We start from the raw sequence: 23659 nt of genomic DNA on the forward strand, positions 1-23659 counted from the left end.
TATTTTTATTTTCTTTTCCTTTCTTTTCTTGCACTTTAAAACCCTGAAGTACAGTCAAATATCTTCCATTTGCAACATGAAAGCGCGCTATCTAGCCAGATATTGACAACGAACAGGCACCGGAGCGCTATACTCTAGTTAATGAATCACTTGCTGAAGGTATTCTTCAGAGTATACCAGCTTGCGAGTGCGATAAATCGGGCCTGAACCATCACGGCGCCGCGATAGCTCCATGCAAAGCGTCCAGCAAGCCACATCGATCCGAGAGCCACAGACAAGGCCAGCCCACTGACAGCGTAAAGATCCCAATTCTTGACTTTAAAGGCTGACATGCGCATATCAGCCGTCTGCAAGTGCATTGGTCGCAATTCCTTGCCATCTTCGAACCGCAGCTCATTGTCGTACATGAGCTCCTCAATGAGATCGGCGGCATGATACTTCCGGCGAGCAGCGACATGCGCAATGCGCTGTAGACGCACCACATTTCGTCGATACATTCCGTCTTCTGATTTGAGAATCTTTTTCGCTTTCGTATAAAGCTCATCACTTGTAAAACCGAGCTTACTCAAAGACTCAGCAACGCCACCTGCGACGAGACGAGCGGTATTGGCGATTTGGTCGGAAAATATACCCATTGATAGCATTGGCTTTCCATGGTAAAGACCCTCATTGGCACTGGATCCTCCACCATGTGTGAAGTAGAGCTTAGTAGAGTCACTGTCGAGGATAGCCCGCTGAGGTGCAAAAAAGGGGAATATCCAATCTGGATGCTTGTTATCAAGTAAGGCTCCCAAGGTTATTTCATTTGGACCATCCGCGCCTAACGAGAACGAGGTGCTGATGTTTCTCTTATTAGATGAATATGTTTACTCAAATAGGGGCAAATCTTACCTGCGGTCAAGATCTGCTCGGCACGTCTGACCCATAGCCCAAATGACACCATCGATCAATCCTTCCTCCTTCAGACAATTCACGCCCTTCACTATAGTCATGGCATCCCTATGAGGCAGAATAATATGTGTGCCAAGAGCGATATAAAGAACTGATTTGTGCTTGGCTAAGAAGGCACCACACTCGTCGTCTAATTGTGGATAAGAAGGACTGAGGAGAGGGCCCACAGGGGCAGCGGTTGGCGGTAGATCTCGAGGAATTTCTAGACCGAAAAATGAGTTAACAAAGATGAGATAATCTGGTTTACTGGGCTTGTGGGGCGGATAGAAGACGCCAGTGTCGTTTCGCATTTTCTTGCCCCGCTTTTCTGCGCGGATGATAGCTGGAAGGTCCGGTAAGAAGAATATCTCGTTCATGATGCGCAGCCACATCGGGGTATCCTCAGAAGTCATGGTCCCTGGAAGCTGGAAGCCTGGCCGGCCCGGGATATACGGGCATGGTAACTGGAAGGAGGGCATATTGGGACACACAACAGCGATGGGTAACTTATATTCGACATGAATATCGTTAGCGGCTTCGACAAAGAAATCGGCAACGATCATGTCAGGTCGAGTCCCTGGGTCATTCATTATTTTTTTGAGACCATGATAGGTTTGAGGCCAGAATGAGTCAAAGAGATACTTGGATTCCATAGCTTGCCCGATGCCTTTGGAGATATCCCATGCCTGCATGCGCCGATAATGGCCATCAAGTTGTTCGTGGGTTGGACCGGGGCCTAAGTGGTGAACCTTTTTCACAAAATCATACTCTGCAGATTGAACCCAGCTCTCTTGCCCCTCAAGGGTTGCAAATTGAATGCCGTGACCACGCTCCGCGAGCGCCCGGCCAATTTCCAAGACAGGGGCTGTGCGAATCTCCTTTAGCTGTTGAAAAGGTTAACTGCCAAGCTTCGTCTTGTATGCTGCTTACTGGCATGTGTAAAGCCTCCAGTGGTAACTACTAGGAGAATGGTTCTAGATGGATGCACTCGCGAGTCACTCATTCTGGGATCTGAGCTTGTGTTGAGATGTCAGGCTGGAGCTATGAGGAACCTTTCGGAGTTATGACTAACTCTAAAAATAGCCAAGAGAGGAACAATGGAGGACTTAAGAAAACGTGGCCACGATTGCAATAGCGAACATTTGTGAAAGTACCCTCGGAAATCCCGTCTTGCTCGCCCTACAAAGCCTTGGAATAAGTAGGTCTCAAACATTCCAACTAAATCCTGTGGGAATGGCCCCCAAGATTAGGCATTACGGTACCGGAAGGTTTCAACGCGATTTCCGCCGAGTCAATCCGTCATTCGGATGTGGAGCTTAACTAGATTTTGTGGCCCCACTCGTGGTCAGACTCTATTTATTTTCGTTTTATGAATACAGAATCCTCCTCCGCCTCCTTAATAATACAAACTGTGTTCTTACCAGGAAGTTAATGCAACAAACCAGATACAAAGATTGCAATGCCAAATAAGAAAACATATCAATCACTACTTTGTCTCACTACATTGAGTCTACCGAAAGAAATGCTACAGGAAACAAATTTTCTATCTAGCTTTCCGTATAGCTTAAAGTATTTTCGTATTCCCTTCAAGCTGTACATAGTGAAGCTTTTGTTTATCTTCTAGTTGAAAGACAACTCTGTCGGCCAGCTAAGTCGTCAAGTAATTAGCACGGAAGTACGCCTCTTTATATTCAGAACGTAATATATATGTTATAGGACGAACAGAGATTGATTGTCATATCTAAACGTGCCGTACAAACAAGAAAAATATGGCTAAAGAACAGGAAGTCGAGTAAGGGTCAGATGTCAACAAACGGGGCGAGAAGACGGTGTACAGCGGCAGAAGCGAGGTCCTATCGAGCTCCACCTAATGGTTCGTACAAGGCCTATAGAACCCATAACACACGGTGTAATAATAATGATAAAGAGATAAGTAAATAAATGGTAATAATATTTAATAAGGAACTGCGCCTTTCGATGAAACTCTACAGGTGCTGGGACGAAAGGAAATGTATAGCATGGTGTTGCAATTACGCACATGGTATACCGCCACAATTCACCGTAATTAACGCCGTAAATATGGCTGGCTTGTCGAAACAAGACCCCCAACCGGTCTTACCAGATGCCCAAAATGCTTCAAGGACCTCCCGTAACGCCAGAGGCGCATATGTACCACTGTTTAGTCCTTGATTTGTGAGAGATTCACATACAAACCTACGAATTTCTCGACACCCCTCACCCACTGCTTGCACTCCCAGCACCATGAGGGGCCAGACCAGACATCCAGACCCAGCAACGCCGAAGCACGCGAGTACTTTGCGAACAAGCTCGTAAACGAGATCACGCAGTGTGAGGCAGATGCTGCTCAATGAAAAAGACTCTGGCAAGATTTTGCAATCCTGAAGAGAGGATATGCAGTAAAGGGAGACCGTGGCCTGAAACATGTTCACCACGTGCTCGAAGCCTTCATCCAAAGCATCATTGGCCATGACCCACTCCTTGGCAGAAAATCGGTTCAGTCTGCACAGAAGTTCGAAAGTCTCACAGCGGAGGTCCTTCCATTCTGCCAACTCTCGAGATGCTTTATTCCTCAACTGATTAATTTTAAGGACCTCTACCAATAGTGGTGGGGGGCACATTCGGAATGCAAAGCCACTTTCACCGTATTCCAAAATTATAAACTCGATATCCTCAATTGGTAAGGTTCCCACGAGCAGTCCCGATGTAGGAGAGGACGTGTCGCCCATAGTTACCAAGCTTTGTTAAAGTCAGCTTCATGATCATCCCGAGTGGATCCGTACTTACAAAATATAATCAAGAATAACGGGAATCATACCAGGCAAGCTAATTATCGAGCGCACGCCATTGCACCCCATAATGATTCTTCGAGCTCCCTCAAGGTGTAATCTAAAGGTGGACAGAAAGCCCTGTTGAATCTGGAGTATTCAAAAATGGGAGAGGAAATAAGCGCCATGCTGTTGTTTCGTATCTCTATACAAACTTACATCAACATGGAGAAGACACAAAATTCCAGTCAGAAGAAGAGTTTGTTTGTATTCACTGTCCTCTTTGATTTCGTCTTTTAGGGAGCGAATCGCTAGACCCCGGTATTTGAAAAGAGTGACTTGCAGAGCCTTGAACTCTAGGTGATTTGGGGAACGACACATTCTGTGGGTCAGAGCCATGCATACCAAACCCAGCCCGATATGGCTTGGGAAGTTGACCGTTTTTTGAAAGTATCCAAGCGATATGGGATAAATGTTCTTGTTGTAGTTTGACCGCTTGATCAACTTTAATAGAGGGTAAATACATCCATTATCTGTCCATAAATCAGCGGCAAGCCCGACTTAGTTTCGAGCAGTATGATTGCGCACAGTACTCAGTAGCTTCACGTATTGCATGTGCATTGGTTTTCATGCAAAACGTGGACAATGGCATCTCCTGGTAGTGGTTGCCAGACTGACCCCGTTCCAGGTCATCTCTTCGATGCTCAGTTCCTGTGTGTTTACGTTGTCGAGACTTGGTTTTTGACGGTGTAAATAGTTTCACTTTCAAGGGTGACGTTTCCCCATACCCAGGGCACTCAGTTCCCGATCGTGCGCATCGATTACATGCAGGGCGAGTGAAATCACACACTAATTTTAGCCGGCGGCACTCCCAGCAGTGCCTTTTAGAATTGCCTTGCATTTGCAGATATTGATTACTGAACAGTAAAAGCCTTCGGCAGAAATCGGGGCAGTTGAAGTGCGAACATGGAGTCCAGGAATTGTCGGTTCTTGTATTGATTAACTACGGTAGAATTAACTAATCAAATCACGGTTAACCGGCCCATAATAACTTTCCCCTCCCATTATTCGGTTACTGAACAAGCTTCCTGTATCTCACGTCATATAATTTACGCTACTTCTTCAGATCGAGAATATTTGAAACAAATCAGTAATCCACTAATATAAGCAGAAAACGTCCCTGCCCTGGTGAGAGTTGTGTCTTCTTCGCAGTATATTTTAGGCAGTCCAATGGCAACCCTCGACTTTGATGCAGCCGGCCTCCAAACAGCCCCCAAATACCTCTGTTCTCCGCTTCGAAACCCGTTCTGCAAACTCTGGCCCTCATGCTCATCTCGAGTTTCATTTTTGGATGTCATCGAGTCATGAAGTACCCTGGTAGAGACTGACATACACGTATTGCCTCTACTTCTCTTTCCTTCTCTTTCGACATATCAAAATATAGAAGGAATATGTCACGGCCTCGCGCGACAGGCTCCTAGTGATATGAAGGTGTTTGCCAGAGATTGTTTGTCCCAGGATGAGATCCTAAAGCATCTAAGTCAGACTTTCATCAACACTTACGTCCCTCATTCCCACCTTTTGATTGTAATTTTACGTAGCTCAGAATCTTTGCCCCTGGGGCTCCCGTGTTGCGCTATAGGAACTTAATTCAATACTGCGAAAGAAGAGGCTGTTATGTCATTCCAGTTCTTTCGTGACGATTTGCAATCACAGCCTCAATACTTGGCACTCAACTTTCCTAACTAGGATGCGAGGCTAGTAATGGTGCAACTCGGGCCTCCAGCACTGCCTCTTCGCCGCCATTCCGTACCCACATGACAACGTGTTTGATGACGACTCTTACGTGCACCCGCCAATGAGAGATGATGACTCGAATATTGCTATTGCAGGAAATCCGGATGATGCGCGATTTTCAGGATGTTAGGCAGTAACATTAGGTAACGTGACCGGCAAGCGAGTCAGCCACCTGTGTGTCCCATACTAATCCAACATTTATCTAACTCCAATATCTCAGCCGCCGTTGGCTCAATTACAACAAAATATTAGCTGAAGCTATGTATGTCCTTATTTATATATAGCTATATAGTATTATTTGGCTTTACTTCTCTTTTTATATCTGTAAGTAGATTATCTCTCAGACAGTTATCAGTCAATACCTCTTTGATATAGTTTGACAGTACGTATACCAACGGGGCTAAGCTAACTGGGACAGGAAAGTGATCCTAGGGTTTGACAGCAGGCTGCATAAATATCAATCTTTGATAATCTATAAAAAATGTTGAATATGAATACTATCATGAATAATCCAGTCATGAATTATCCTTTACAAAATGAAAAGGTAAAAAAATATTGTATTTTTTTTATTTAATTGTGAAAAGATAACTGGCAGGGGTCCGTAACAAAAGCGCCGATAAGGGCAGCGCTCGGGCAAAACCAAATTGTTATTTACAGAAATAAGATATAAGATACTGAACAAGACTACAGTACTCTTAGAACCGTACTAGACTTTGTAAAAGTATCACGGAGATTTTGAAACTGTGTGTTACGGAGGCTGTAGAACAAAATACTAGATAACTAGACTAATATAGATCTTGATAAGACTCCAAATTTGAGGAAAAATAATAGTTTAATGTATACAAGGAATATATAGAAAAGATAGATAGAGGGATCCTGTATATTGCTTTAATTTGCGAGGGGTCAGAGTATGAGTACACACACACACACACACACACATCCTGTAGCAGGAATTGTTACATACAATCATGGTATCACAAATCATGGCCACGCAGTAACAGCAAGGTCGTCCATCATTGGACTGGCTCGATAGTACACGAACAATTGCCAGCGTAGCCGGTGAAAGCTTCAGATACGCTCACCAGCCTTCCATAACAAAAACAAGCAGCTCAAATTCCCCCACCACCACACTAACCCGCGAACCTGACTCCAGTGCCGATGCCCAATTAGGATATAAACCGCTCCGTAAACGGCGCGGGCGAGGGTATAAGACGCGGCAGCGGCATTAATAGTCTGCGCGGGTACACCTGCATGCGATGCCGAAAGCACGCTTGCGACCAATAGCGTAAAATTCTCCACTGCGTTAGCATGCGCCGCCTCATTGCGCTTCAGCATGTCCAGCTGCGCGCGGGTGATTTTGCCATTACGAACGGCGGCCTCGCCGTATTTGGAGAGGTCTTCGCGCGGCGCTTCTTGGTGGTCAATTCCGTAGAACTGTTTCAACGTGCGACTGGAAAGTAAGCCGTAGGCGAAGAAGAAGTTGAAGCCTAGGAAGGCAGGGCCGTAGTTTGTGATTGGGGTGGTGGGGGGTACGGCGCGGAGGCCGAGGCATGTAAAGAAGGAGCTCATTTTGGAGACGTGGAATAGACGTGGGTGGTAGAGTCGAGAGGCTGGAAAATGAGGGGAAGAATAGGAGGAAGAAAGTGGTTTTTCTGTGTATGTAAGCTGAGGGGAACACTCTCGTTTTTGATGAGGACAGTCTTACGCCGCCACGTTCCATTCTCCTAACAACCTTAGACCTCCACCTTCGCTGACTCTCAAGCGGGTGACCCTTGCCGACCCTCATGGGTCCTTGTTTTGGAATTTTTGCGCTTCACCTGATTCAGCTAAGTAGTTTACTGACTGAATCTTAATATGACCAAAAGGTTTTAAGTTACGATTACCTCAGCCCTAGTCCCAATACGGCAATATATATGCCAAGACATTGCAACGCAGTTCTCCACATCGCCGATCCTACGGTATGACCATTTGACTGTGTTCGAACGGCCCCCCATTTTATCAACATCCAGTTGGATGGAAGGTTATAATTGATGTCACTGCTGGCCATTTTGATCAAATGACAAGTGGATTGATGCATACTTGCCATCTATATAAAGAACATACCTGCCCTCCCTGTCAAGTTCCAAATCTGAAGGAAAAATCAATATTGTATCTTCTAGCCAAGATGACGACTCAATATATTCATGGAGAGGAACCGGAGCATACAGACGGAGGCTACTCCACTGGCCAGCCGATGGCTGCTTTAAAGCCTCTTGCATACCATCAAGCGGCTTATTCCCAAACCTCGAGTGAAAACAACACTTCAGTACAGCAAGATTGCTACAATGACTTCTCTTCTCAATACGCGAAGGAAGTAGCTTGCCCAGAATCGAACATCAATTTCCGCGGTGTGGAGGACTGCAAATGGAACGCCAAACCTGCCAGATTCAAACCGTGCGCCATTCCTCGTCAGTGCAGCCCTTTTATTGCCTGGAATACAGAACTAATGCGTTCATAGAGTTGAACAAGCTTTGGTGGGGAGGACCTAATGCGAATCCCTTTGTGCGCGCGTGGGCACCCCCACTGACTCTACACGGCATCTCGAAAGGGGAGTTTCTCAGATTCATCGATGGACTGAACGAAGCCTGGCTTATCAATCCATCACTAAATTACTTTAGTATGGCAACTGGGCTCACTGGGTTGGCTCTGACCTTTGAGCCACATATAGGCTCGGCCTTCGGGGCTACATCATTAGCAGCAACGGCTGCTGCCGCGGTGGTTACGATGCAACGTACAAAAAGTTACTTGAAAACTTGGAACGAGACACTATTCAATCCCGTCGGCTTACAGGCAAGGGTACTCAAAACAGACAGTCTAATGCATGTTATTGGGTATAAGGGGGGTAACGCATGGGAGCGATATGAACATAATATACAGGGCAGCCAGGGAGTGGAGATAGGGCCAAACAATGATACCAAGGATCGATCACAAGAGAAGGTACAATCTGACATTCACAAAATCCTACAGAGAAAACTAGAGCCGATAGGCTCGTATGTCATGCCCCTCACTTTTGATGCTGGCCCCTCTGTTCAAATGAATGGAGTGATGAAGAAGTGGGGTGCTACGGAGAGTAACCGGATTGAAAAGCTGCAACTTAAGATGATGCAACATGGAGAGAAGAAAAGAGCAGAGAAATTCCAAAAAGAGCACCAGACAGCGGAGAACCTACGAATGCAAATCCAAGAGCTCACCATTCTCGGGGAGAAGGAGAGGGTGATAGCGAACTTAAAGCAAAAGCTTGAACATGTTGAGAAGGATATTGGAAAAAGTTACGACAAAAAGATCAAAAAAACTGGGAAAGAGGCGGAGAGGGTTCGTTGGATAGTTATCACTAGCCTTGAGGACGCATCGGTAGAAAGGCTGGGCTATGTTGAAGAGTAATCATTCTCATGTTCTTGCCAAGATGAACAAATTGGTTGATGAGACAGAGTTGGATATCAATAGCTTGGTAAAGAAAAGGGGAAAAAAAAAAAAAAAAAAAAAAAAAAAAAAAAAAAAAAAAAAAAAAAAGAAAAAAGAAAAAAAAAAAAAGAAAAAGAAAGAATTATAACAGGACACATCGGAGATCCATCGATGACAATAGAAATGTCGTGAGAGTCAGAATATTTTTCTAGAACGTTTTGCTTTGAGCTTTAGCTTCGGCTTCACAAATCACCGGGAGATCTATCTAGTGCGGATACTGTAGGAGGTTCCTAAGACCCGGAGAATTGTATAGATTACTTAAGGGGGGTTCAGTGTCATTTTAGTATCGTCGAAAAAACAACCTTGAGGCGAAGATCGAAGACGTTACCCCACGATAAAAATTAAAAGGGCCTGTGCCTCTCCGTCAGAAGGAATCACACCATAGCATTGAACGTTTCCCAGAAATAATTGTGGCCATTTCCTTTCTTCTTTCCTGGCATTGATATCCATCGGAGAACAAAATAGTAAATCAATAAGTGCTTCATTGCTATCTCGCTCTTAGCCCCAGACTAGTGGAGGTAAGAATGAAGCAGCGCGTATCACGGTCTTGGGGTATTATCAATCTCTGCCGCAGGAAGAATTTCGACAGAAATATTGTTCTCTTATTTGGAGATTAGACAGCTGGATATCCAGACGTGCCCCTAGCAAATTGCGTCTTCCAGTGCTTTCTTGCTTTGTCAAAACCCCAAATCTATATTTATCATCTATCCACAACTCTCTGCACCGATATACCCCAACACAGGTACCGTCAATCTAAACACGTTTGCCGGGTCGAACTTGGCCTTCAGTGCTTTTACCAATTCCACCTTCGACCCATACGTCTTTCTTAGAGCTTCCGCCGACGAGTTTGCCTGAGCAGTAGCATTATACAAAGACACATACGCCCAAGGTAATACATAAGTACGGTCGGCCAGTCTAGTGTCCTCTGCTATCTGAGCAGCCCACTTCTCCGACTCTTCTTGCAGGCTCTTCTGTACAGTGAACCCCAGAAATTCCAGCATATAGTGGGGCTCCCTAACCGCAAAAACAGAAGAAGAATGTCCTTGCGGCTCCGTTGACGGCCCACGAAGCTGATGAATAGACATCATGGTGCCCGGGTCGGATGGCATACAGGCGAGACTTTGTCCGATAGTCTTGGCAATGGCTGGAGACACACGGCTGACGCTATGTGTGTAGGCAGAACCGGAGGCCGCCAGTGGGACAAGGGGCTCATTGCCACTAAACCATTCCGGGATGTTGGTGGAGGCGACGGTATTTACCAGGAGAGGGCCAAGATTGGCGGTTTTCTTGCTCCAGCGTTGGCCTTCTATGATGTCGGCACCGCTCCAGGTGAAGATGGCGGCAAAGCAACGTCCGGTATGAGCATTGAAGGCCATTTGCTGGACTGTGAGTTGCGGTGGTAGCCCTTCAGCATCGAGGAGCCTTTCATAGGCGGTGTTAAAGTCGATGCAAGTTTTAATGATGTTGGAAGATTCGAAAATAATAGCCCCGGCCAGAAGCTAGAAGAAAGTCCAGGGTCAGACTCATTATAGTTAGGTATACTATACGGTGATGCTTACGCTAGTGAGCGGGTAAACCTTAACTGTGAGGTCAATAATAATACCGTAAAGACCACCAGCGCCGCGGATACCCTGTAGAAGAGATTCGTCGGCTTTGACAATATCCCCTTCGGCGTTTACAATAGTTGCACCGAGAATCTGGTCGACTCCCAGGCCCCAGTGCGAGGAGAAGGGTCCATACCCGCCGTAAGTGGCCCAGCCAACGTAGCCAACGGACGGGATTGCTCCTGTCGGGGTGCCTAGGCCCTCTGCCCAGAGCTTTTTCCCGAGCTCAACTTGGAGGGTTCCACCTTGGACGATGGCAGATTTGCGATCTGGAGCGACAGTGACGGCAGTCAGGGCACGCAGGTCGATAAGCGGGCATCTTCAACGAGTGTACTTCCTTCCAAATTGTGGCCGCCCACGCGGATAGTGAAGGGTAGGGAGTTGGATCTGGCATATTTAACAAGAGCAGTGACGTCTGATGGGGACTACGGCTGGACGATAGCCAGGGGGTTATCGCGACGCGCGCTATTAAACACCTTGCGAGCAGTGGAGTACTCAGGCGAAGACTGGGGCGTATATTTGATCGCGGGATAGCCTTGAAGAAAGGCCTCTAGGGCGGCTAGCTGAGTTGAATAAGTCATAATAGGTAGAGTTGGGACGTAAGATGGTGAACCAGATCTTAGGTGCCTGATGCTGACGGGAGTCGGCCATTATATACAGGGTAAAATCTACTTAATGTCTTGGCGTGAATATTACTGTAAAAGGTTTGGGGCTTGAATGTTTCAACTCTTTACCGGAATAAGTAATTCATTAGCCAAGAACAGGACACACCAATGAAGTTTAACAAACATACAAACCCTTGGCCTACATGTGAGGCTGTGTGGTGGAAAGTATAACCACGTAGCCAAGTTGATAGGGGCAATAGACCCACGATGTATGAGAAGAACAATAGTAATGCCGTAGTAAATTTCTGTCATTCGTTAATCCATAATTAGTTTTTTCGACTGGGGGATGCTGATTCTGATTTAAAGATCCCCCTGGCCCCATTTGGGTAGTACATATTCTTGGCCTGAATAGGAAGGAATCACCACGTTTAGGAGTTACACAGGATAGAAGAATATGTACCATGGATAGTTGAGAATCTGGTTACCATTGATATAGCGGGGGAGCACTCATGGTTTACGTGGTGACCTTTCTGTCTATTTTTAATTTGTTTTAATGTGTCTAGTTCCCTCTTACCGACCGTGTGTGCTGATACAATTCTGATTTCTGGCCACTGAGTTGAATATATGGCTCATCTGGTCGTTTGTTCAATTAGCGATCATAGTCTTGGCTATGCCTGGGCATCAGCCAAGGAATTCGGCACAGTCAATTCCCTTACATTCGGCCTCACAGTCTCAAAAGGGACAAGTGTTATTAGAAGGTGCATCTCAATTCTTGTGCCCAGCTTAGCACGGGAGCAAAGGCAGTCCCAATATTGCAAACCCCGGATCAAAAAAACGGTGGAAGACATGTACGTCCCTCAAAGTACAAACGTGGTATGATTCGTAGATGCTTTTGTATGTGTTCTAAGCTGAATCAAGTTGTTACAAAAGCCGATGCGGGTCTTTCACAGTTGCTAACGATGCCAACCTCGAGGCCGAGCTTGGTGCCGAGTACGAAGCCAAGGTCAAGTACGAAGGCTCCGCATAGTGGGAAAGCATGCCTACTACATGGTCACCACCATAAGAGCCAAAATCTTCTGCGGGTATTACATAAGCTAAATGCAGTGGTTACAAACGTCCCGGAGGGTGCCCTAACTATGCAGCCAGCAAGTCACGAGATAAGTCACCAGACTGCGGTATGCATGGAGGCCCAGAAAAGACTGGCGTTGTCTGTACTTGTACGAATGGCGTCACAAAAAAGACTTCCTACCACCGCGATTTGCCCATTGACGATACCCCGCCCAACTGGACCATGACGCCCTCTGATATTACAAACGGAGCACTCGTCCGCTACGTCGTCGATTGTGTTAACGTTCGACGTTTACTCAGCACGATAACAGAAATATATAGGCCTCTGCTCCTGCCCTTGTAACCGTCACAGCCTGTTATCTCTCTCAATTTTATAACGGTCTTCCCAACACTCGTAGAGTGGTTAACGGCCAGGATAGGGTAGGTTAATAGGAAAGTCTATACCCTCCGTCAGGTTAACGGTTAGGTATAAAACATGATATATATACCTAATCTAGGTTAACCGCGGTTGACCGTTATACCTGACGGTTAATAGATTTTTATACCTTAACCTACCCATCAGGTTACGGTTAAGGTTACGTTAAGGTATAACGGTTAGGTATAACCACTCTATATCTGTTCAGTGCCTGGCTTGCTAAGATTATCAACTACTTAAGTATAATTTACTTATAATCTAAGCTATATTACTAGTGAGCTTCTGTAGTAGAGTAAAATCTTTAACATGATTACTAAGACAGTTCTTATCCATGTTATTACCTGGACGGCCTATGCCAATGACACCTTCGCGTAGCAGGAGCTTTATATCTTCAATTACGAGCTCATACACACAATTCCTTGATGAGAATAAGGCTACGCGTTTCCATGTCACCACGAGAATCCCAAATGGAGCGAATAGAATGCAACATCAAAGCCAAGAAAGACATGAAACAAAAGTAAACCAAAAAGCAAATAAAAACATACAACAGAAGGGATTCGCTGGTGGTCACCCACCCAACTACTAACCTCCCGGCGTGTGGCTTAAGTACGGCTGAGCGGACGGGAAGCCCTGTTTTCCACACCCTGTGGTCGTATGTGCAAGTTATTTCTTTCCAGCAAATTATATGGTGCACAACTTCTCGCTTAATAGCGAAAAAGGAATGGTTCATCCCAATGCCTTTGTGGGGCGCCAGGACCTTAGACCTTAGGGACTTGGTACCACGTGATTGATATAGACTTCTCCGGAAGAGACTCACATTACGTCAGCCACTATAGGATTTCGGATCATCAACGGCTTGTTGGTTTGATTTTTGTATGTTGTGTCTGTGGAGTCAGTTTGAGTACTGCTATATATGCAGTACCTGTGCAGGCGTGCCTTGAATAGTAGTATGGGCGTACTAGTGATACTACTGCTAGTTGCAGTTGGCTTAGGGGATTCAGCCGGTCGAGCCCAGGCAATGTTCAGTGGGAGGGTAGGGTAGGATTATATATATAACGGGTGCAGCAGGATGCATCTGCTGCTGCTGCTGATGACAACAGTAATGATACTGTGATAATAGCACAAAAAAACGAGATGATATAAGATAAGGCTCTATTCACTCACAGAATGATTCCAGATAGTACTAGGTGTGGATGTATTCACTCTGCACAATCTAATAGATAACCAAGTACAGTACGAACTCCCTCACGTGCTATATTGATCACATAGCTGGAACATTAAAGTAAAGTCACATTCCAATCTGGTATCTGCTAATCTGTCTGTATATACGTATATACTGGTATCTATTTTACTCAGAAGGCTTAATATCATACTCCACGTCCGTCCGAATAATATACTTCGCTCCCTTCCGTACCCCGGTTCCCTCATGCAACAGCGCCCCATTCGCCTCTCCATGTGGGAAAATGGCAACAGCACCCATGACGGGACGCACGGGGTATGCATTCAGCGTGCCTTCCCTGGCAGCCGGCATAAAGAACGTCGTCTCACCGCCCTCGAACTCATCATTCAGGTAAAGTAAGAAGGTATACATGGAGCTCTGTTTGTTCCCCTCAGGCGAGGCATCATACACGTACGTATCATCGGGAAGGATACCTGACGGCGGCCAGGCGCCGTCAATGTGGCATCGGTATTCCGCACCAGGAACGTATCGGTATACCCGGAAACGACGGTTGATGCCTCGTACAAGACGGCCGTTGATCGATTGGGGCACGTACTTGGATATACGAGCCCAGAGCATGTCGTGGAATGTGGTGTCGATCACCCAGTAGAAGTTGTGGGCGAGGATGCTCATGTCGCCGTCTTCACGGAGGGGGACGTCGGGCAGGAAGTTGACGGATTCACCGGCAGCGATGATGGCCTTGCATTCGGATGGCGTGAGGACGTTCAAGGCCAGTCCGAGGCCCGGGACCGCGGGGTGGGGGTGGTATGTTATCGATGGGCTAACGGGGTCCAGCGGGATGGCGTTGGGAAGGGTAGTGTAGAGGATAGCAGGATGGTGGTTCGGAGGTTTGCGGAGGGGGCCAGGAGTCGTCTCGATAATGCGGAGAGCGGCGGGGTCTTTTGGGGCTTCGTTCAGGATCGATTTATCGAGGACGGAGGCATATACTGGAAGGGGTGTGGTATTGGGACGGAGGTCCCAGATGGACTGGAAGGCGATAGGATCCGTGGAGTCGACTGCATTCGATCTGAGGTCGATGGGAGTGCTGACACGTAGGATGGCATCAAGAACGCCGAGCAGTTCCAGGTCCTGAGGGGTGCGCTCGAGGGAGGCCTTCGCGAGGGCTTCGGGTTGGGTGGAGAGGCCGCTGACGACGTCGAGATCTCGTACCCAGCGACACAAGGCTCCGATCTTGGGTTGTTCACCCCGGATTCTCATCTCGGCAAGCAGGATCTTTGCTTCCAGGTATCGTTTGTCGGCCAGGGCACCGGTAATTCGTGCGGTCAGGTTCGCGCCCTCTACCGAACGATTAATCGCCACTATTAATTAGAGACAGTGCAATAGCAGCATACCGGCATTGTTCACGCCCGTCGTACAGGCCTGGCGGAACTCGTAGACCGCCACCCGGAGGTCCTTGCATGCTTTCGACTTGGTCAGACTGGGATACTGAGTCAAGGTTGTGAGCGTCTCAATGGTGATTTCGAGGTCCTCGTCGGGGACGACGGTGCTGAGGTTTTTCGGCTCTCGACTGGCGCCATCGGGAGGGGGTGTAAGGATCGTGGATGCAGCCTTTGGGATCTTTTGCGGGAGATCGGCTTGGGCGTTGCGCTTGCGCTTGGCAGCTTTCGACTTGGCCATCGTTATCGGTGATGCTGATGGCCAGTTGGGGCGACAATGGCTACTGATAACTGACGGATAACCGGTGGGGATGGGGATTTCCCACAACCATTTTTGCGGCAGTCGAGAACCGATTATTAAGCCTGACCGACCCGCCGTGGATTCTGGCACTGGCTCTACTAGGGAAATGACATGCAGGAAGTGGGCAATCCAGCAAGAATTACATTGTTACGTCCAGGGATTTTGAAGACAGCCAGAGGGGATAGGCTACTGTGAAGAACAAGGGGCAGCACTGCTCTACAGTCACAAGTGCAATGGCTTCAGAACTGGGGTTGATTCGGAAGTGCTGGCTGGCGAACAGGTCCGGACGACAACCTTCTATCCCAATATCTATTCCCGAGATAGAGAAAGCACCGTGCTCTGCTGCTCCGTCCGGAGATATAAGTAGTCCCCGGAAACGGTCGCAGCAGCCAGTCCGCCGGATAGAACACGCAAATCTCTGGGGGGTGCCGAATTGAAGTAGGTAGAGGAAATTGAATTTTTCGTTTTTCATTCATCAGAATACATCATGTTTTATAGATATATCCCGACTGTAGGCAAGATCCCATATTGTTCGCGTCTTCCGGAACTCCCGCGTTATCACTGCCATTTGCCAGATATGAACTAAACCTCACAAAAATCCCCCGATTTAAGCGGACTTGGCCTTGACGGCCTCACGACCCTTGCCAACACGCTCAAGGATGGCCTCACGGTCCTTGTCGAGGTGGAGCTTCTTGATGACGACGTTGGAGGGGTGGAGGGGGATGGGGACGCTCTGGCCGTTGCTCTTGTCGCGGCTGATGCGCTCGACGTGGATGGCCCACTTCAGGCGGTAGACGCTGGTGACCTTGCCCTCACGGCCCTTGTTGCTGCCACGGACGACCATGACCTTGTTCTCAGTTTAGCGAGTGGGTTAGATGTCGGGTTAGAATCAGCCTTGGCTCACCTCGTCGTCCTTGCGGATGGGCATGGAGCGGACCTATCAAACGACTGCGTTAGAACCATTTCTCCCAGTATTGTTTCGTTGTGCCTGATATCTCGGATTGGATGTTTGTCGATTGGATCTGGTTCTTGCATCTTCCTCCCAAATCCCAATCTCGCTGGCCTGATCCAGCCTGTCCCCGACCGGAAAGAAAGAAACCATGCCAAATCCATCTCCAAAAACACACACATCCCAGGGGCTGCAAAAACAAGAATCACATCGGTCTGATCGAACGTACATTGTACTTGGCGCGGAGCTCGCTCGAGAGAGGAGCAGAGAGGATAACGCGGCGCTCGCTGGAGGGGGCGTTGAAGTGGGCGGCGCGCGACTTGCGGCGAGAAGAGGCGAGACCTGAAATCATCACGAAGTCAAATTAGTATGGATTGGATTGGCGACTTCGAGAAAAATCGACAGAACAGGACGACGCACTGGAGTTCCTGACAGCCATTGTGAATATGCCACCTAAAGGTCGTGGGAGAACTCGGACGGGTGTCGTGAGGGTCGTCGGAAAGGTCGTCAGGAAGAGTCTTACTGCTTTGCTGGATCTGTTTCGTTTGTGGCCGAAAATTCGGGCTGTGCGTCACATGACCCCCCGCTTCGCCTAGCGGCCAGGTCCGTCGTTGTGATTGGCTGTCGTGGGTTTCCGCCCGCAGCCATTCTCGATGCTGACTGGAGCCCGGCTCGATGCTCCTTTTAATTCCTAAATGATTTGAGGGTATTGTAGGTTACTTAACTTACTGATACTGTAGAACTAAGAATAGCCATATCTGTACCGGCACTGGACATGAATTATGATATCTTGAATTTCTAGTGGGGTATTATCGCTATTGATGATTATATGACCCCCCGAAAACATTGTATTTCCTACTATATGCTTCTGTATCCTCTCTTTACACTTATGCAGGGGCGTTTAGAGGTGCTCCCCGCGGAAGAGAACTGGCTATTACTCCCTACCCGATTAGGACAGGTAATAGGGCTGCCCCGGAGTTTGTATACCTACCACAAGGTTCTTTTCCCCAAATCAATGTTCTTTAATGGGGAACTTTCTCTGGGATGTATCTATGAAAATGTAGTGGTAACTTGGGTTTGTTTTTCAGCTAAAAATGTGGAATTAGTAATAATTTATGGTCGACATCCTGATCTTGAGGCACCTGACCGTGGAACTATATATAATGGGTCCTACTATACAAACTGCCCCCAATCACTCACGTCTGAAATCACTGGCACTTTCAGTTCATGCCAATTCATCAATTTCATCACTATTGTCAATAAAAAGGTATGCCCTAGCAATATTAGCAGTAGTATATTAGCAACTTACCTACTATTCATTCTCTTTTTAAAGCATTCACAGTCGGCTTCGTATATACGAGTACGAAAGCGGTTAGTGGCTATTGTTATCGGTGCCTTGACTGCCGCGTCTTATCAACCACAACATTTTCTACATGTCCAGAATCATCGTCGCCACTAAGCAAGTACATTAGCACGTTGAACTGGTTAAGAAACAACATTATTATTACTACTAGCACTATTATCATATACCATAAGAACAAGCTATACGCTAAAGCAAACCCGAAACTCGACGAGAATTCCGATCGCTCAAACACAACCACCAATCTACTTCGCCGTAAACCTACTCCTCGCCCTCAACGCCGCCCCGAAGCGATACAGCGCAAACATCCCCGCAATACAACCCACCGTCAACCCCGCCAGCAGACTAATCCCAGGCCCGACCCCCAGATTCACATACAGGGGACGCGCAAACAGCACCGCACCACAAGCCAGCGCACTCCGCATGAGATCATTCCCTGCAAACAGGCTCGCCGCGTACTGTGGGTACGTCATGGGGATGTAGATGAAGATGCACTGGATGACCACGTAGATGCCAATAGTATAGATCAAGATTCCAATTACTGAGACAATCCAGTGCACTGAGGTGCGGGAGGTCCATCCGAAGAGGAAGAGCCCGATCGGAGGCAGGAAACAGGCGAAGAGGGCGGGGATGAGGCGTCGCTCGGGGGACTGCAGACCCCGGGTTCGGATCTCGGGCTCGAAGACTTTATTCAGGTAGATAAAGTAGGCGGGGACGGCTATGGCGAGGGCCACTGCAATGCTGAGGAAGACGAGACCCATTTGGCCGAGGTTGAAGTGGTACATGTCGATGTAGACGATGGGAAAGACTTCAAAGAACGAGTAGTAGATGCCATAGATGAGACTGGTGTAGATGTTGACGAAGAGAATGGCAGGGTCGAGGACCACAATCTGGAGGGGCCGGTAGAGTGCTTCCATGGCCACTGCGGTGAAGGTGAGCTTCTTCTGGTTGATTTCTGACTGGGAGAGGAGTTTGTCGTTGCCGGTCAGTCGACGGAGGCGTCGTGCGCGTTGGAGGAGGATGGAGTCCGGGAAGGTTTCGGGGAGGAAGAAGAACATGACAACCAGGATAGGGGAAGACATCCAGACTGTCTCCCACAGTGACCAGCGCCAGCCCTCGACGGGGACACTGAAGCCCGAGATGACGGGTCCCAGGGCTGGACCCAGAGTGGCAAAGGCAGCCCATGCGGAGAGACCGTAAGGTAGCTTCAGGAGACTGAATACATCGCCGATGCTGGCACCGCCTGTTGCGAGGCATGGACTGCCGAAGAAGCCCTGGAGAAACCGGAGGACGAGGAGACCTCCGAATGTGTTGACGACTGCAGCAGCAATGCTGAACAGGATGAAGAGAAGAAAGGTGATGATGTATGGCGGGTTACGTCCGACGCTGGGGATCTCGCTAAGTGGGGAGAAGATCATGGGGCCGATGCCGTACCCAAGGACATACAAAGCCAGGCCCAACGATGCGGCTGTCGAGGAGACCCCGAAGCGTTCTTGAATCTGAGGTGCGCTGGGAGTGTAGATGGACGAGCCCATATAGACGACTAAGGTGTAGAGATAGATCTGGGAGACAACGGCTAACTTCTTGCTGATAGACCAGTTTTGGGGATTCTCTGGATCGCGCGTAGTATACCAGTCGACTAGGATTGTACCATCAGCTGTTTTGGTGGGTGCGATGGGTCGGCTAGGAGCCTTCTGCAGTGTCTCTGTCTGTGTGGCAGCCGTATAGATACGTGCCAGGTCCGATTGGGTCTGGACCTTTTCCACGTCCGCCATCGAAGGCACGCGGGACAATTCGGATGCGCCCAATGTTTCTCCATCTCGAGTTTCGGATCGAGAGACATTGTCTGTCGCATCTTCGCGTTGTTCACCCTCCGGGTCGGATTCGGGCTTCGGGGTCTGCTCGCCATCTGCTTCATGAGCGAATAGTGTCGGGGAGGCGGCTTTGTCGGCGTAGCAATGAGGGCATTGGAAATCCGGACGTTCCTCAGGGTGCAGTAGAACTTTATTCCTGGTGATCCAGCGCAGCAGCTGGCCGGCTGTGCTATTGCGAATGAGGCCTTCCATTGGTCAGAAGACTGTACTTTTCTTTTCCTACTTAGTAAATGGAGAAATTGAGGAGCAAGATTGAATTGAGACTGCGTATTTCATGAGCGCCATCTTCGCAGATTTATACTGGTCACGACGCTATACTAGTAAATCTATTCGAATTATTCAGCGCACAGACAAAGGCACGATTCTGCTTCCATGGACGAACGAAGCGGCCATTACTCAGCAACCAGCTGTCGTGCTGCATTGGTGGTGGTTGCGATAAGATTTCGATGATTACTGATCAGCAACGAAGCCACGCCATCATCGACGACTCCAGATACGAGAAGATGCAACATGAGCTGTGCTCGTGTTTTCCATCGCATTCGGTTGGCTGGCTTGGTAAGCGTTCCATAGAGTTTTAGCAGTCCATGGAAAATCACGTCAGCCCTAGTAGCGTGGAAAGAATACACTGGCAATCTGACTCAATGCCTGACAATCAGATGTCGACATTGAACCAAGCGCAGAAAATGATCTGTGCAGATCTCGGGCATTATTAATGACCTGTCAGATTAGATATCGCAAGAACACCACGAAGCAAAAGCTTAGGATTTTGCCATGTCAATACGCACACTGCGGGTGGGGAGCCTCCCATCTCCACTGGACTACTCAGAGTACTTAGCTCTCCGAAATAATCCCCACACTGCGCATGGGGACTTTGAGGCTCATCTCCCAGTATCTACTGAGCAAGATTGACTTGGCTGATTGCATCGTGCAGACCAACGTGTCGCGGCCACACAGGTCAGACAATCACCGCTTATCAGCCTCATCTCTTTCTATTCCAGAGCAATTCCGATATCGAAGACCAGAGCTGAATTTCGGATCCATTGCCCTCTGTCAAGCATTTTACGCAATCTCTTCTATCGAAAGTTGCATGATGAACGGGACAGTTTCTGTAGAATAGTGAATTGGATATGGTCAACGTGGCTAACAACCCTTTTTAACGGTTGCTATGGCTGATAAGTGGCCGGATGGATGTCTATAACCATGACAGAAAATTTCTATGAAACTGAAGTCGGACCGAAGAATTCACTGTCATTATCAATCTAAGATCACTTCCACTTTCTCGGACACAATCGGCGGACCATTCATCCGTATCTGCCTGAGGCACGATGATTCATTCCGATGCCCGCCAATCAGAAGCGTGGAATGTAGCCGAACCGCCGATCCACTCGGGGTGATTCTGCCCGCGGATTGGGTTGAGCTTCATCTTGACTGGTATAAGCCCGAGTTGAGTGAGCATTGCTCACTTAAACACCATCATCAATAGGTCCTCTGTATCGGAGACATTTCTGCACTCTAGTTACCATGCGGGACGTACATACTATGGCCTTGGGTATTTATTACCTTGCGATCACTGCCCGCCATCATGTTTGGCTCAAGCAATTCAATTCCATCCTCTGCCTCGCTGCAACCTCGCTTTCAAGCACTCGTGCAGCACTATGGCAACTTTGCGTCAGTATTTCAGTCTCCGAGACTCCGTGAGAGCGGACGTTGCCATAGTCCACTCCTACTCCGACCGCTCCTCGGGCACATCGACCCCTGAAGAAAAGGCGTCTGCCCTTATACCCGGGATACAAATCTCCCGTCCAGACGAGCAAGATGGCTCTGTTACCTTTCTAGTCGGCTGGAAGGATTGCGATGCTCACAACCCTCAAAACTGGAGTCGCCCAAAGAAATGGTTTTGCACGGTAGCAACCTGTCTCATCGCCCTGGCCATCACCATCCCCGGTACCATAGACGCCCCAGTCTCCGATGCCTTTAACGAACACTATGGCGTGGGCGCGATTGCAGGGTCCATGACTACCGGTAAGTCGACCGTCTGGAATTTCAATGATCGTCAATTGATTTTAATCCCCTTGGCAGGTATGTATCTTATTGGGGTGGGCTTTGGCTCGCTGTTTGTCGGTCCTATCTCGGAAACATTTGGCCGCAATCTTGTCTACTTCACCAATTTGGCCGTGTTTATGCTGTTCGTCATGGCAAAAGCATTGGCTCCTAATTATGGAGCTGCCATTGTTTTCCGCTTCCTAATCGGCTTCTTTGGTGCCGCCCCCATGACCGTTGCGGGTGGCACGGTGGGTGATCTTTGGAGCCCTCTCGAGGCCACCTTTAGCCTACCATTCGTCACTTTGGCATCGTATTCCGGTCCTATTCTTGGTCCCATAATTGGTGCTTATATTCCCAAGTCAGCCTTCAACTGGGTCGACTGGATCTCCCTCATCATCGCCGGGACAGTCCTCATCTTTGTGGCCTTGTTCCAGCCAGAAACGTACGGCCCGTTGTTGCTGCAATGGAAAGCCAAGCACCTACGAGACCAGACCGGAGACCCTCGATATCAGGTTGATGAGTATGCATCTGCCAGTTCTCTGGGTCGCCGCCTTCTCGTTAATGTCTACCGTCCGTTTCAGATGACCTACACTGAGCCGATCATCTTGGTTTTCTCCTTCTACCTGGTCCTCTTGTACATTGTATTGTTCACCTTCCTGAACGGGTTCCCTTTCATATTCACCGATACATACGGGATCTCGGCACCCCTGACTTATCTCATTTTCGTGGCCATGCTTGCCGGAGACGCCGTTGCACTGGTGCTCATACCGATCCTCTATCGCTGGACGAAACAGGCAGCGGCTAAGGCAGCGGCCGAAGGAAGAGCCCTACAGGCAGAGGTATCACTCTACTGGGCAATGGTTGGGGGTTCAATATTGATGCCAATCTCCTTGTTCTGGATGGGATGGACCTGCTATGTAAGTTTTCCCTGACCCGTTTTGCGAAACCCAACATGACTGACAGTATGTCACAGCCCGGAGTCAGCATCTGGTCACCAATCCTCAGCACTTTCGTTTTCGGCTACTCTCTCGTCACCATCTTCACGGCGACCTACCTCTACATCTGTTTCGTGTACACGATCTATGCCGGTTCGGCTCTCGCATTCGTTTCGTTCAGCCGCTACGTTATTTCGGGCGCATTACTGCCAGCTTCCGTGCCAATGTACCAACACATGACTCCCCACTGGGTTCTCACCATGGTGGGTATCTTAACCACCATCATGGCCCCGGTGCCATTTTTGCTCTATCGCTATGGCCACCGGATTCGGGCCATGAGCAAGCACGTTCAGAATAAGGCTTGATGTACTGGCGTGATGCCGTTATGCACAGGCTGTTTCCAGGACGAGGTGCTGATAGACATAAAGTATATGGTATAATGTATAGATCCTACCTCATCAAATAACCCTATTCTTTTTTGGATCTGGAACTTGACTAGAGCAGATCTGTGGCCTGTACTAGATATGGAAGTTATGGGATTGTGTGTAATGATAATGACGAATGATAGACGTGTTTTCTTCCTTTTGAGAGCCCAGCATTACCGATGTAGGACTGCACAGTGACTGTTTTGAAGCCATGGACTTCAAGAACCTCCCTTATCGAGCTGACTGAATGTGTCTCATCTTGCAGATAAATGCCTGATATTTCAGGCGTTAGCGTCATCCACTAGCGCCTGGGCACGCCGCACTCCTTCGCGCTTTCTCACTTTCTCAAACATTTGATAAATCTCACTGACTTCCCTAATGTCTTCCATTTGCTTGCTCCTTTACCCTACATGATTGCTGGCTTTCTTGCGCGGTGAAAAGCAACGCCTA

At 48.2% G+C, this 23659-nt stretch overlaps 10 protein-coding genes and 1 non-coding gene across 11 annotated transcripts, besides 1 other annotated feature; 3 read left to right on the forward strand and 8 right to left on the reverse strand.

The window, feature by feature from the left end:
* Window positions 1–146: 146 nt before the first annotated feature.
* On the reverse strand, window positions 147–1933 carry An11g09030 (uncharacterized protein; the record flags this gene model as incomplete). Its single annotated transcript, XM_001394826.1, has 3 exons — window positions 147–837; window positions 892–1795; window positions 1861–1933. 3 exons carry the CDS (start codon window positions 1931–1933, stop codon window positions 147–149), a joined length of 1668 nt encoding a protein of 555 aa, XP_001394863.1.
* Window positions 1934–2960: 1027 nt separating this feature from the next.
* On the reverse strand, window positions 2961–4097 carry An11g09040 (hypothetical protein; the record flags this gene model as incomplete). The annotated part of the gene is made up of 3 exons (XM_059750490.1): window positions 2961–3687; window positions 3736–3857; window positions 3936–4097. The coding sequence occupies 3 exons, from the start codon at window positions 4095–4097 to the stop codon at window positions 2961–2963; spliced, it is 1011 nt and encodes a 336-aa protein (XP_059606382.1).
* A 2100-nt stretch (window positions 4098–6197) lies between these two features.
* On the reverse strand, window positions 6198–7082 carry An11g09050 (uncharacterized protein; the record flags this gene model as incomplete). Its single annotated transcript, XM_001394828.3, has 2 exons — window positions 6198–6270; window positions 6649–7082. 2 exons carry the CDS (start codon window positions 7080–7082, stop codon window positions 6198–6200), a joined length of 507 nt encoding a protein of 168 aa, XP_001394865.3.
* A 595-nt stretch (window positions 7083–7677) lies between these two features.
* Window positions 7678–8933, forward strand: An11g09060 (uncharacterized protein; the record flags this gene model as incomplete). The annotated part of the gene is made up of 2 exons (XM_001394829.1): window positions 7678–7960; window positions 8011–8933. 2 exons carry the CDS (start codon window positions 7678–7680, stop codon window positions 8931–8933), a joined length of 1206 nt encoding a protein of 401 aa, XP_001394866.1.
* An 81-nt stretch (window positions 8934–9014) lies between these two features.
* Window positions 9015–9102: a repeat region (repetetive DNA).
* A 616-nt stretch (window positions 9103–9718) lies between these two features.
* On the reverse strand, window positions 9719–11199 carry An11g09080 (uncharacterized protein; the record flags this gene model as incomplete). Its single annotated transcript, XM_059750492.1, has 3 exons — window positions 9719–10513; window positions 10574–10937; window positions 11048–11199. The coding sequence occupies 3 exons, from the start codon at window positions 11197–11199 to the stop codon at window positions 9719–9721; spliced, it is 1311 nt and encodes a 436-aa protein (XP_059606383.1).
* Window positions 11200–11847: 648 nt separating this feature from the next.
* An11g09090 (hypothetical protein) lies at window positions 11848–12803 on the forward strand (the record flags this gene model as incomplete). The annotated part of the gene is made up of 5 exons (XM_059750493.1): window positions 11848–12071; window positions 12142–12231; window positions 12328–12574; window positions 12613–12711; window positions 12789–12803. 5 exons carry the CDS (start codon window positions 11848–11850, stop codon window positions 12801–12803), a joined length of 675 nt encoding a protein of 224 aa, XP_059606384.1.
* Window positions 12804–13245: 442 nt separating this feature from the next.
* On the reverse strand, window positions 13246–13364 carry 5S rRNA. Its single transcript, XR_009468030.1, has one exon. It is a non-coding gene; the product is annotated as a 5S ribosomal RNA (ribosomal RNA).
* Window positions 13365–14054: 690 nt separating this feature from the next.
* Window positions 14055–15563, reverse strand: An11g09110 (uncharacterized protein; the record flags this gene model as incomplete). Its single annotated transcript, XM_001394832.3, has 2 exons — window positions 14055–15223; window positions 15278–15563. The coding sequence occupies 2 exons, from the start codon at window positions 15561–15563 to the stop codon at window positions 14055–14057; spliced, it is 1455 nt and encodes a 484-aa protein (XP_001394869.1).
* A 667-nt stretch (window positions 15564–16230) lies between these two features.
* On the reverse strand, window positions 16231–17011 carry An11g09120 (60S ribosomal protein uL24; the record flags this gene model as incomplete). Its single annotated transcript, XM_001394833.3, has 4 exons — window positions 16231–16470; window positions 16528–16560; window positions 16802–16914; window positions 16993–17011. 4 exons carry the CDS (start codon window positions 17009–17011, stop codon window positions 16231–16233), a joined length of 405 nt encoding a protein of 134 aa, XP_001394870.1.
* Window positions 17012–18177: 1166 nt separating this feature from the next.
* An11g09130 (uncharacterized protein) lies at window positions 18178–19998 on the reverse strand (the record flags this gene model as incomplete). Its single annotated transcript, XM_001394834.1, has 1 exon — window positions 18178–19998. The coding sequence occupies one exon, from the start codon at window positions 19996–19998 to the stop codon at window positions 18178–18180; it is 1821 nt and encodes a 606-aa protein (XP_001394871.1).
* A 1463-nt stretch (window positions 19999–21461) lies between these two features.
* On the forward strand, window positions 21462–23149 carry An11g09140 (uncharacterized protein; the record flags this gene model as incomplete). The annotated part of the gene is made up of 3 exons (XM_001394835.1): window positions 21462–21828; window positions 21886–22766; window positions 22823–23149. 3 exons carry the CDS (start codon window positions 21462–21464, stop codon window positions 23147–23149), a joined length of 1575 nt encoding a protein of 524 aa, XP_001394872.1.
* Between the last annotated feature and the right edge of the window lie 510 nt (window positions 23150–23659).

Source organism: Aspergillus niger (assembly GCF_000002855.4).
Source record: "Aspergillus niger supercontig An11".
In the NCBI taxonomy this organism is placed as follows: Eukaryota; Fungi; Ascomycota; class Eurotiomycetes; order Eurotiales; family Aspergillaceae; genus Aspergillus; species Aspergillus niger.